The sequence below is a fragment of the Scyliorhinus torazame genome, chromosome 21 (assembly GCF_047496885.1).
Source record: "Scyliorhinus torazame isolate Kashiwa2021f chromosome 21, sScyTor2.1, whole genome shotgun sequence".
NCBI lineage: Eukaryota > Metazoa > Chordata > Chondrichthyes > Carcharhiniformes > Scyliorhinidae > Scyliorhinus > Scyliorhinus torazame.
Genome location: NC_092727.1, coordinates 110,460,337 through 110,474,017, shown reverse-complemented (window position 1 = coordinate 110,474,017; position 13,681 = coordinate 110,460,337). Strand labels below are relative to the sequence as shown.

Here is a 13,681-nt window from a genome sequence, read left to right as displayed (position 1 = left end):
CATCGAGTCTGCACCGGCCCTTGGAAAGAGCACCCTACCTAAGCCCCCACCTCCACCCTATTCCTGTAACCCAGCAAACCCACCTAACCTTTTTGGATGCTGAGCATGGCCAAACCACCTAACTTGCACATCTTTGGACTGAGAGGAAACCGAAGCACCTGGAGGAAACCCACGCAGAATATGGGGAGAACATGCAGACTCCGCACAGATAGTGACCCAAGTTGGGAATTTAATTGAACCCGGGTCCCTGGCTCTGTGAAACAACAGTGCTAACCACTGTGCTACCATGCCACCCGTAAATGTATTTTCTTATATTTACTAACATTGAATTCCATCTGACACATTTTACACATTTAACTTTAGTAAGATATAGTTGCCATAATTCCAGATGACTATGGGCTGCTTTCCCCTTTGACTTATGGTGGTTTAACCTGGAGATCACCACACCTCAGACAGTGGGCAAGGTTGAGAAGGCGGTCCTTCATGAATAACCTCAGCTAGGACGGGCATTGAACCCATGCTGCTGGCTTTGGTCTGCGTCACAAACCAGTTGTCTAACCCACTAAGCTAATCCAGCCCTAGTCCTTTTTCTTTATTGGTATTCCATTGATATTGATATTGGTCCTTCATTGTGTACCACTTGAGTCTAACTCTGGGAGAAGGTACTGCTGAAGGTCAGGTTTAAATCATTCTGATATATCTTGGCCTTTTCAATGACAAAATTGTGTTTGCATGCAAAACTGCATATATAGAATGCTGTGTAAACTCACGATAGATGCAAAATATGCAAACCTCAGTAGAAGGTGCATGCTTGTGTGCATGTATGAAACCTACCAATATTCATACTTTAATGGGCTATTATTTGATTCTTTTCCCTCATTTACTCCACTTACTGGGGAAATGTGTCTATTCAGTTAAATGAGCTATTTGTGCATATACACATTTGCTGCTAAGCATTGGAGACTTGTTTTGTAAAATTTTAAGTTGTGTGCAAAGTCATTTATTTTTCTTTTTGAATTTGGTATTTTCCTGGAGCTCTTTTAGTTTATTTTTCATTGCAACTCAGAAAGGTTGAAAGAAAGGATAAGGGTTCAGTCTAATTTAGTTGTAAACTGGCCACATGGATGTTAGAAGATGACAAACCTTTGAGGATGTATATTCAATGCTGATAAACATTGAACAAAGTGTTTCATATTTTCACTGTTGTATACTTCTTTTATAATGTATATAGCAACATTACCTTTTCTGAAATTAAGAGTAGTATCTGGCTCCCCAAATTTCAATTATTTTACGTACTATTTGGGATAATGAAACGGAATGGCTTCATCAAATGCACGTTCATTCAGCAAGAGTTAATTATCAGGACAATGTGAGATTCACTTTCTGATGTTTTGTTTCAATGCCAACAGTACCCTGTTTGGAAGGATCAATGACACTGCTTCAGTGGTTGCCATTCTGTAGCCTTTGGTGCCGGTGAACATAATTGGAGATGGTTATAAGATGTTGGTTCAAAAGAAGAAAGCAATGCAAGAGTACTTAGTACCACTCTGGTGCTTATCCTTAAAATGAGCTCATGATTTGGATATATCAGAGAAACCAAACTATTTTCTCTGGATTTGTGCTTGTTTGGGTTTCCATCTATCTCTGTAGCTTGCCATTGATTGATTTGAAAGCCGTGGTCAAATTTGCAAACCAGAGTAAGATAATCAACTGAGAATCTCAATTACCATTAGGAAATTGTTTTTGCATTCTGTTATTTATTTCCGCAAGATATTAGAGCAAGTTATAAAAGCTTATATCCTTTGAGAAAAGTTGAGAAATTAGATTTTTCGGGAAGAACTGTATAATCCACTCGATAAATACAAATGGCTGTACACTGTTGCGTCGGATAGAATTTAAATTAAAGTTTTGGATTTTGTCTTATTTCAAGATGACCATGGTCTCAGATTGGTTCCAAGATTGCATATTTCCTGCTATGTTAAATTGGCTAAAAATATTTTGATGCTCTTGAGGCTAAATGCACTGAGTTACTGTCTCCAGCGTTGCTCAATTTCTATTGGGGCTCTTTTAAACACGAAAACCTATTTGGAAATAGGCTATGGCTGTTCTGTAGATAGCAGAAGCTAGATTTAATAGTCCCTGAAATCAGGTACAGGGATGTATAATTAACCCATGTCCTTTGATTGTGATGCATGTGGCACAGCAACCTCGGGCTGCCTGCTCATTTCAGTGATTTCAGTGTCCAGCCAGCTCTAGCTGCACTGTTGATTGGCCACAATAACCTTAACAACCAGTGGCGATCCTTGCCCAACTCGGAGATTGAACTTATGACAGCAACAGGTGACATTTCAATGAGGATATCTTTATTGAAGCACAGAAATCAAATATGTTATTCCTCACTGGGGTTCAAGTAGCTGAATCGCTCCCTGAATACACTTTGAGGCGATGTAGCTACTTACTGGGAGCTGTTCTTCCACTTCTCCCTGTTCCAGAATCTTGTCCTTCTCTGTGTGGCTTCAAGGCACACTGTATTCCAAGGTGATTGGCTATTAGTGCACCCATGTCTGGCAGCATCTGGTTTATGCTGAAGCCTTGATGTCAGCAAAAGAGGCCTTCTGTACATGTCACACCACTCCTGTAGAATCTGGCAGCATTTTAACAACTATAGAAAGCACCCAACAGTTGTAGAATTGAAGGAACAGTCAGAAGAAATCAAGTAGCAACTAACCGACAAGTAGTTGATCTTTTCAAATAGTACTGCTGAGTGGTCGTTTTGGCTGCTGAATGTGTGTTCAGCATTGTAAGCTTGAGAGGGCATTAGCTGGAGCATTAAACTCCAAAATGGCACCGCTGTTTTCAAATAGACATTGCACCCTGATTGACATCATGATCTGCCTATTCTGCATACTTCCAGTAGCTGTTCACTGTGAACATGACGATTGCCTCACCAATATGGTGTCTGGCATGACTCGCTTGGAAAGAGAGCATACGCTGTACTGTAAATGTAATTTTTGAGCTCTAAGGGTATACATGATCTCAATTCTTTGCTTAACATATACCCTCAAGACGGGGTTGGAAAATACAGTTATTTTTCTTGTTGGGGACTGGTATGTTGCACATGACTGCATTGGATGTGCTACCATATTAGGAAGTAGGCTGCACAGTTGGTCCAGCTGTCTTTGTGTCAGCAATTAACTAGAATCTGGAAGTAGAGCTGGTACTGGAGCAACGTCCTTTGATCTTGACATTTGATATCCCCTGTCTCGGGCCTGTTCTACTGTTTGAAAATGCTGTCAAGTACTGATGATGGGCTCCTATTTTCTAAAGAATTTTGAAAACTGGAGGACAAGACTATAGAGTAATCCTTAATACCTATTTTATCTAACCAGTGTGCTGTTTATATTGGGATGAAATGAGCACTAAGCATGAGGAATTAGAACGTGTGGAATGTGGTTAAGGGAAGTATTTAATAGATATCTCAAATTATGACGGGAACAGATAAAGTGGAAAGGTTAGGAAAGAAGGTTCAAAGGATGCAGCACAGTAACCAATGACGTAGCCACCTTGGATGGAGTAACAGGTGCAAGGAAGGATGTAGACCTCGAGGGTGTGACTGAGGTAGGGAATATAATGCTGTGGCGGTATTTGAAGGTTCAGAGGAGTTTGAAATTGATTATTAGCTGGGCCAGAGCTGAAGGGGTCTAAGGACTGAGGTTAAAGAAATGTGCAGGGATCTAAGGACATGGGCAATGGTATTCAGTAACAGTTGTGGTTGGTGGTGCGAGAAACAGGAAGAACAGTGAGCGGAACGATGCGGGCTGAAATGCTGAAAGAAACTCATCTTGGTTGTAGCAGGTTCCAGGTTCCACATTACCAGGCTTGGCCAGAATTGGCGGTCAGGAGTTAGATCAAGCTAAATTAGCTTTCTTGTTTCGCCTACTTCAAACCTGCCAAAACTTTGACTTAACTGAGACTTAATGTTAAACCGGAGATTAGAGAGTGGACTAACAATTTTGGAATCTAAGCAGGAAGTTAAAATGTGAAACGTCTTATCTTGCATATGGAATTTGTACTTTCAGATACTGTCAAGGGGTAGCATGTGGATAGAAGAGAGGACCGGGGAGAAGAAACCTTTTGAGTAGTGCCATTGTTAAAAGCCAAACCAGGAGAGAACAGTTCCTAAAGGTGGCCTGCATTGTGGAGAATAGAATGATCAACAGGGTTTAAAGGCAGAGGGAAAGTCAAGGAGCATGAGGAGGATCAGTGAGTATAGTCACAGATGTAACTGATGTCAAGAATATTCTGCTGTGTGGGATAGAAACCAAATCTTTGGAGTGAAAGGAAAGGTGCACATCTTTGGGCACCAATGCACTAAGATTTGAAAGAGGAAGACATTTTGATGGCACTGGCTGGAGAGTTGAAAGCTATTAAGGTGATTTTTTTCAAAGAGGGTGATGGGCTGTTTTGAAGGAGGTAGAGATGATGTCAAAAGATAGGCTAGTATCATCTGAGAATTTATTTAAAGTAGGTTAATATCTCAACTAGAATAGCAAATTTAAAAAAGTTAATTTTGCAGTCAACTTCAGTTTCGAGGCTCACGTTTTAATTTGAAGACTGCTTCATCAAAGCTGAATCCTTTACCAATACTTAAATCACCAAGTGTATTTCTTGTAATTATTTGAATATATATCCCAGATTCCCAGCTCTGCAACCACTTCCCATCATTTCAGACTTGTCTATGGTGGTTAATTTGGCTACTTTGCCAATTCTGTGTGCAAATACAATCTTGTATAGACCGCTGTATATCTGTCAGTAGGTTATTCCCTCTTCAAGTGTAAAGATATTTCATTCTTCTCTTTTTTAGCTTCACTTTAATGAGTACAGGTACAGTGTCTCAAATTCGGAAACCAGCAATGCTCAAAAGCTGGACACCCTTTTTAAGCTGCCATGCATGAATTTTAATTATTCCTAGATGTGTAAAATAACTTGTTGGCTTGTTTGACTGGGTGCTCCATTGGCATGGTGTTGCACCGACTAGTTTTTGGCTTCACGTGCCTGTCTTTTCCTGTGGTTCAAGGACGCTGGACCCCACCCAGTCCAATCTGCTCAGACGGAACTGCTGGACTAGAAAACCAGCAAGATCCAAAATTCAATGTGGACCCGGCCCGTGGTTGCCGGTTTTGAGAGACTATTATCTGTACAGTGTTCCAAGCTCAAGATAGTTCCCTCAGGGATGTTCTCTATATCTAATAATAGAAGTAGAATATCCTACAGTTCTACTTTGAACGTATTACAACTGCTACCTGTGATTTCTGAGTTAGGCTTGGCACCTTATGGCACGTTCAGTACACCTTATTTGGAAGTTAATTATTCGAAAAGTTGCTTCACTTTTTGCTTTGTACAATGTTACAAAAATTATTTTTACTTCTTCAGGTGACCGCATCCATGATCAAGCTGGTGAGGTAAAATTACAGCCAAATGTTAAGATATATTTTTATTTCACTTTTGTTACATCGCACATACCATTGGAAATGTAAACCATGTAACTCAGATTAAGATACACTTGTCCCCTTTTGAATATAAATAATTTCTTCATCTGTTAATAATTAGCTTTGATTACAAGTTTATTTGCAAACAAGCGATCTTTGATTTTGAACTGAGTGAACGTTTTAAATTGACTTTAATTTTGTGCTACTTAAGTTCTATTTATGCTCAGCTCTAGTTTCAAATTCTCCCAGTCAATTATGGGTAGGTAACCTCTATCTCTGTGCACGTATATTATCTGACACCAAACTATAATTTTGCTTTGGACAAAACTCCTGTATCAGCATTCACTTGCAAGTAGTTGCACCGGAAAAAATATCTTAAAGCTTCTGTTGCAAATCCAATTCCTAAGGCATCCCACTTGATGCTCCTCTCTCTGCGAGCCGCAACCATTATTACAGTACAGCTCCTTAACCTCACCCAGAGCACCTTGCCCTTTTTGCCCACCTTACCTTTTTGCCAAGTTCTTCCCTGTTCTTATGCTTTACCTTGAATGCTCACAACCTCATATGAGCCTTTGTTAAATGCCTTTTGAAAACCAAGCTGCACTACCTTAGAACTCCCCACGAACCTGAAGCCAAATCATTGACTGAATCCAGTTACAGCAACCTACACCAAAATGAATATTTCATCCAGTGATAAATTAATATTTCTGTTTGTCAATTAATAATTGAATCAATTACGCAGTCTTCAAAATTTTGTGCAGACAGGAATTTAGTGAAGCCATTATGTTGGTGGAGAGTGCCATTTTCCAGTGATAGTCTAGGATGTTTTATGGACTCTTTCTGTTCTGTTGATTTCTGTTTGGGTTTTCAATTTCTAATTTAAAAACCTTTTATAGGAGGGGCAAGAATTGGATATCTCAAAACATTGATCTTTGAAAACAGGGCCCAGATCTAACCCATACTAATGTCTTTTTCTTTATGAACATCGTAAAAGTCTAAAGAAAAATATGGTTGACAGCCTCAGAGCACTTTCTAGTACACATAAGCTCTGTTACAGCACAAACTGCCTATAATTTGATACAATATTTCACTCCTGCTCTGCGATGGTGAGAAATGTTATTTCATAGGTTTTACAGTGCAGAAGGAGGCCATTCGGCCCATCGAGTGCACCAGCCCTTGGAAAGAGCACCCCACTTAAGCCCGCCCTATTCTCCGTAACCCAGTAACCCCACCCAACCTTTTTTTGGACACTAGGGGCAATTTATCATGGTCAATCCGCCTAACCTGCACATCTTTGGACTGGGAGGAAACCGGAGCACCCGGAGGAAACCCACACAGACACTGGGAGAAAGTGCAAACTCCACACAGACAGTGACCCAAGCTGGGAATCGAACCTGGGACCCTGGAGCTGTGAAGCAACTGTGCTAACCACTGTGCTACCGTGCTGCCCCCTATTATTTAATAGGTGATGTTCTCCTGAATTTTGGATTAAGGCATAACAACCTCCATTTGTATTTAGATAGCACCTTTAACATAGCAAAATGTCCCAAGTCCCTTTTAAGATTTAATTGTGTTAAACCGGATAGAACAGTATACTGCAACTCAACTACCTCGGTGCTTATTGACATTGGATGCAATAAAAAGTAAGCAAAAAGCTTAGATATTTCAGCTGTGACATCCCTAATTTCTGGTATTCACTTAGCAAAGCGAAAATATCATCTTATTTCGTGACAGCAAATGCTGGAAAAACCTGGTAACATCTGTGGAGTGAGGAAACAGAGTTAACGTTTTGAGTCTGTATGATCTTCAGAGCCCAGGAGCCCTGAAGAGTCACATTGGACTTGAAATGTGAACTCTATTTTCTCTCTCTACAGATATTGCCAGACTGCTGAGTTTTTTCCAGCATTTGGAAAAGTCTCCAACATCGCACAATTTGCTCTTATTTCTTGAAATGACTATGTATTTCTTTTTAAAAATCAGAGGGGATCGTATGAATCTAAAGATGCCAATACGGCCATGGTAGAAAGATCAACTTCAATAACAATGTCACACGGAGGAGTACCCAACAGGAATAGCAATGTGGCAAAAAAGTAGGATATTTGTTTTGTATTATTTTTTCCTTTCAATAGATGCATTTAGCAAAAATTATAAAGTACAAACATTGAAAGCCAGGACAAGACCTTGCTGGATTGTCCAATCTGCCTAACACAACAGAAATATCTTAACATAAAGGAGATAGTGGCATAGTGGTCTTGTCACTGGACTAGTGTTCGAGAGACCCATGGTAATGTTTTGGGAACTTGGATTCAAATCCCACCTCGTCAGATGGTGGAATTTGCATTCAATAAAAATCTGGAGTTAAAAGTCTCAAGAAGATCATGAAACGATGGTTGGTTGTTGGAAAAACCGTATCTGATTCACTAGTATCCCTTGGGGAAGGAAATCTTCAGTCTTTACCTGGTCTGGCCTGCACGTGACTCTTAAACGCCCTTTGAAATGGCCGAGTAAAGCTCTCTGTTAAAGGGCAATTAAGAATGGTAAATAAATACTGGCCTTTCCAGTTACGCCCAAACCTCATCAAGGAATTAAAATGGGTCCGTGCATACACCACCTAGGTATTTGCAGAGAAAAATAATGCTGTTTTGATGCAGGTTTGAATTATGTTGTAAAATGGAAGATAGACACTCCATTGTATAAAACCACTAAAAAAGTAAATAAAGAATGAAACTGCACACACCACCGGTGTTGAGCTAGGATCTGAAAATGACAATTGCAAATTCAGCCCGTCAACCCTGCAAAGTCCCCCAAATTGAGGGAGATGTCTCACAGACTAGTCGAGCAATAGCCTGACATAGTTATACTCATGGAATCATGTCTTGTAGACAATGCCTCAACACCACCACACCATCCCTGAGTATGTCCAGCTCCAGTAGAGGTGACAGCGCAGTGGGGAACTAATCAGGAGGGAGTTGCTTTGGGGAGTCCTCAACATTGATCCTGGACCACATGATATATCATGATACCAGATTGGGGCAAGGAAACCTGATGGTTACATCGTATCTCCCCCCCCCCCCCCCCCCAAACCACCTCAGCTGATGAACTGGTACTTCTCCATGTTGAACACTATTTGAAGGAAGCAAGGGCGTAGAATGTACTCTGGGTGAGGGTCTTCACTGTCCATCAGGGGTGCTTGGTAGCACCACCACTGACCGAGGTGACCGTGTCCAAAGGGACATAATGACTAGACTGTGTCTGCAGCAGGTGGTCAGGGAACCAGCAAGAGGGAAAACATACTTGACCCCATCCTTCATAACAGTATTAGTGGAGTGGCCATTGCATAGTCCTTGGGAGACAATGTCCCATCTTTACATTGAGAATATCCTCTGCTGTGTTGTGTGGCAGTACCACCATGCTACATAGAACATAGAACATAGAAAATACAGCACAGAACAGGCCCTTCGGCCCACGATGTTGTGCCGAACCTTTGTCCTAGATTAATCATAGATTATCATTGAATTTACAGTGCAGAAGGAGGCCATTCGGCCCTTTGAGTCTGCACCGGCTCTTGGAAAGAGCACCATACCCAAACTCAACACCTCCACCCAACACCAAGGGCAATTTGGACATTAAGGGCAATTTATCATTGGCCAATTCACCTAACCCGCACATCTTTGGACTGTGGGAGGAAACCGGAGCACCCGGAGGAAACCCACGCAGACACTGGGAGGACGTGCAGACTCCGCACAGACAATGACCCAAGCCGGAATCGAACCTGGGACCATGGAGCTGTGAAGCAATTGCACTATCCACAATGCTACCGTGCTGCCCTAAATGGGGGAACTCTACTGGGCAACCATGAGGCGTTGTGGAAGACCAGCAACAGCAGAATTGTACTCAACTACAATCTAATCTCATGGCCTGGCATATCTCCCACTCTACCATTACCAAAAGCCAATGAAATCAACACAGGTTCGATGATGAGTGCAGGAGGGCATGCCAGGCACAGCACCAGGCGTACTTCAAAATGAGATGTCAACGTCTGATGAAGCTACAACACACAAACAGCATAAGCATCAGGTGATAGACAGAGGTAAGCAATTCCACAACCAATATAAGCTCTGCAGTCCTGCCACATCCAGTTGTGGACAATTAAACAACTCACTGGAGGAGGAAGCTCCTGAAGTATCCCCATCATCAATGATGGGGGAGCCTAGCACATCAGTGCAAAATATAAGGCTGACGCATTTGCAAAACTCAGCCAGAGGTGCTGAGTGAATGATCCATCTTGGCCTCCTCCGGAGTCCCCAGCGTCACAGGTGCTAGTCTTCAGTCAATTTGATTCACTCCACATGATATCAAGAAATGGCTGAAGGCACTGGATATAATAATAATAATCTTATTGTCACAAGTAGGGTTACATTAACATGAAGTTACTGTGGAAAGCCCCTACTCGCCACATTCCTGTGCCTGTTCGGTACACAGATGGAGAATTCAGAATGCCCAAATTACCTAGGATATTGCAAAGGCTATGGGCCCTGACAATATTTTGACTTGTGCTCCACAGCTTGCCATGCTCCTAGCCAAACTGTTCCATTACAGCTGCAACACTAACATCTACCCGGCAATGTGGAAAATTGTTCAGGGATGTCCTGTGCACAAATATCAGGACAAATCCAACCTGGCCAATTACGTGCCATCATGTCTATTATTGATTATCAGTAAAGTGATGGAAGGGATCATCAACAATGCTATCAAGCAGCACTTGCTTAGCAATAACCTGCTCACTGATGCATAGTTTGGGCTCTGCCAGGCAACAGCTCATAGCCTCATTACAGCCCCAGTTCAAACATGGGCAAAACCCCAGAGGTGAGGTGAGAATGACTGCCCTTGACATCAAGGCAGCACTTGACCGCGTATGGCATCAATTAGCCCTAGCAAAACTGGATTCAATTGGAATCATGGGGAAAATTCTTTGCTGGTTGGAGTCACGCCCAGCATAAAGGAAGATGGTTGTGATTGTTGGAGGTCAATCATTTCAGTTCCACGACATCACTACAGGAGTCCCTCAGGGTGGTAACATAGGCCCAACTATCTTCAGCTGCTTCATCAATGACCTACCATCCATCATCAGGTCAGAAGTAGATATGTTCACTTATGATTGTACAATGTTCAGCACCACTTGCGACTCCTCAGATACTGAGGCAGTTGTTAAGAATCCAGCTGATGTTAATGCTCTTATCCACCTATCAAAATTACTCTGTTTAATCCTATCAAATTCATCCCAAGTTTGTCCAGACTGTTTCCTTATATTTTGAAATTTCTGTCCATATGCCTCTGGTACCAACTCATAAGCACAGAGTACAGTTTTCTTCACTGCATCACATTCCCCAGATATCTCTTCTGACAGGGCCGTAGACACTTCACAGCCCTACGTACTCATCTACTCTGTAAAAGTAATGTCCAAATTCCTTGTGGCTGTTTCATTTGTTTAGCTATTTTCTCAAATTAATTGAAAAATGCCTCCACGTCCTTTTCAACAAATTTTGGAAGATCCTGTCGCAAATTTAAAAACCGCCCCACCAAGACCCTCCTCACCTTCTGGTGTCTTTTTTTTTAAACGGCCTGATTTTTAAGTTGAAATTCTCTATCTCTGTCCCTTTCTTTTGCTAACTTCTCCAATTACCTTCTTGTCTTCTTCCTCACTCTTGCCTGTCTGCTTGCTCTCTTTGGAATGCTCTCTCTTTGCTTTAATCTCTGAAATTCTATGCCCTATTGTCATCCATTTCTCTTGAGTAAACATCTGTATTGCTGGGCTAATCTGCATATCAAAAACCTCAGTTCCTTCACCTCAGCCAAACTGTCTTTCCAACCAATTACTATTTAAAAATTGCTTGCTCTCTTTTAATCATGTTACACACCAGGGGCGAGATTCTCCGACCCCCCGCCGGGTCGGAGAATCGCCGGGGGCTGGCGTGAATCCCGCCCCCCGCTGGTTGCCGCATTCTCTGGCACCGGAGATTCGGCGGGGGCGGGAATTGCGCTGCGCCCGTTGGTGCCCCCCCCCCGCGCGTGATTCTCCGGCCCGAATGGGCCGAAGTCCCGCAGCTAGAATGCCTGTCCCGCCGGCATGGATTAAACCACCTCTCTTACCGGCGGGACAAGGCGGCGCGGGCGGGGTCCTGGGGGGGGGGGGGGGGATGGGGGGGGGGGCGCGGGGTGATCTGGCCCCGGGGGGTGCCCCCACGGTGGCCTGGCCCGCGATCGGGGCCCACCGATCCGCGGGCGGGCCTGTGTCGTGGGGGCACTCTTTTCCTTCCGCCTTCGCCACGGTCTCCACCCTGGCGGAGGCAGAAGAGACTCCCTCCACAGCGCATGTGCAGGGATGCCGTGAGAGGCCGCCAACGCTCCCGCGCATGCGCCGCCCGGCAATGTCATTTCCGCGCCAGCTGGCGGGGCGGAAATCAGTCCGGCGCGGGCCTAGCCCCTCAAGGCTAGGGCTCTGCCCCCAAGATGCGGAGGATTCCGCACCTTTGGGGCGGCGCGATGCCGGACTGATTTGCGCCGTTTTTGGCGCCGGTCGGCGGACATCGCGCTGATACCGGAGAATGTCGCCCCAGAACTCATTCCCAATTATTAGATTTCTTAATTTTTACGTTATCCCAACTTCTTGACACTGTTCATGTCCAAATTCAGCAAGACCTGGACAATATCCTGGCTTGGGCTGAAAAGTGGCAAGTAACGTTAGCACAACACAAGTGCCAGACAATTATCATTTCCAACAAGAGAGAATCTACCCATCGTCCTTTGACATTGAATAGCATAATGTGTTTCAAACGTTTTTTTGCCGGGGACCCGTTTTTACCAACTGGCCGACTGTTGCTGCCCATGCTGGCCAACTGTTGCGACCCACGCCGGCCGACCGTTGCTGCCCACGCCGGCCGACCGTTGCCGCCCACGCCGGCCGACCGTTGCCGCCCACGCCGGCCGACCGTTGCCGCCCACGCCGGCCGACCGTTGCCGCCCACGCCGGCCGACCGTTGCCGCCCACGCCGGCCGACCGTTGCCGCCCACGCCGGCCGACCGTTGCCGCCCACGCCGGCCGACCGTTGCCGCCCACGCCGGCCGACCGTTGCCGCCCACGCCGGCCGACCGTTGCCGCCCACGCCGGCCGACCGTTGCCGCCCACCCCGGCCGACCATTGCCGCCCACGCCGGCCGACCTTTGTCAACCACCATTACCATTTGCCTTTAATGTTACAGGTGAGCCTGCTTGGTCCTTACAATATCACTGCACTGTTGAAGAAAATCAAGAGATTTGTCCTGCAACTCGTCATGCTTAGTCTTCAAATGTCTTTGATGATTTGAGCGTTTTAAACTTTCATTTGCCAGTGCTTCCCTGCATATAACACACATGAACTGCGAATCCTAATTTGCAGTGGCACAATTAATGAACCCATACCTCAAGTAATCATCTTTATGCTGCTTTGTTCCTGTTTTCAGCTTCTTCATGGGTTGTTCACCAGAGACCCTGGAGATCACATCAGTACTGCTGGTAGCTACAAAATGGAGGAATATCTCTCGCACCCAGAAGACATGATGTCAGCATACATGATCTGCACTCTGCTGCCGGTTTTGGAAAGAAGATTCCAGTGAATTTAAATTTTAAAAAAAAAATAAAAAAATCTGCACCTGGGTCAGCGCGCTGACATAAGGAGGAGGCGTTCTGTCTCGCTGGGCTCTGGACCTGCGCACTGCTGAGGGGACATGCGGGCGTGGAATGGCCAGCATTCTGAAAGCCGCTTGCAGCCAGCATTTTTATAAGCCTGATTCACCGCGATCGGGAATGCCGGAAGCATGGCTCCACGACCTTCCCGACGCTTGCCCGCGTGTTTGAAAATGATTGGAATACCATTCCCAGCTGAATCCCCCACTATCCACACCCAGAGGTTTGCCATTGACCAGTAACTGAACTGGATTAGCCATATAAATACTGTGGCTCGAAGAATAGATCAGAGGCTAGGAATCCTGCAGAAAGTAATTCACTCCTGACTCCTTCAAGCCAGCCCACCATCAGGAATGTGATGGAATACTCATCACCTGATGAGTGCAGATCCAACAGCACTTGGAAAGCTTGACAGCATCCAGGACAAAGCAGCTCATTGGTACCCATCCACAAACATTCACTCCCAAAAT

The 13,681-nt window shown here is 44.3% G+C and overlaps 1 protein-coding gene across 5 annotated transcripts in view; it reads left to right on the top strand.

Moving 5' to 3' along the window:
• Positions 1-13,681, top strand: part of LOC140398492 (uncharacterized) — a 99,321-nt gene that overhangs the window by 540 nt on the left and 85,100 nt on the right. For 2 of the 5 annotated variants that reach the window (XR_011937498.1, XM_072487243.1), the window contains exons 2-3: positions 5,434-5,462; positions 7,470-7,579. Coding sequence is in view for 4 of the 5 variants with exons in the window: in XM_072487243.1 (XP_072343344.1) it covers positions 5,434-5,462; positions 7,470-7,579 (139 nt within the window). In the remaining variant the exon portion in view is untranslated. Of the gene's footprint in view, positions 1-2,267; positions 2,341-4,079; positions 4,264-5,433; positions 5,463-7,469; positions 7,580-13,681 lie in introns of those variants that run through there. The other 3 variants (XM_072487245.1, XM_072487244.1, XM_072487246.1) reach the window with 3 other exon arrangements.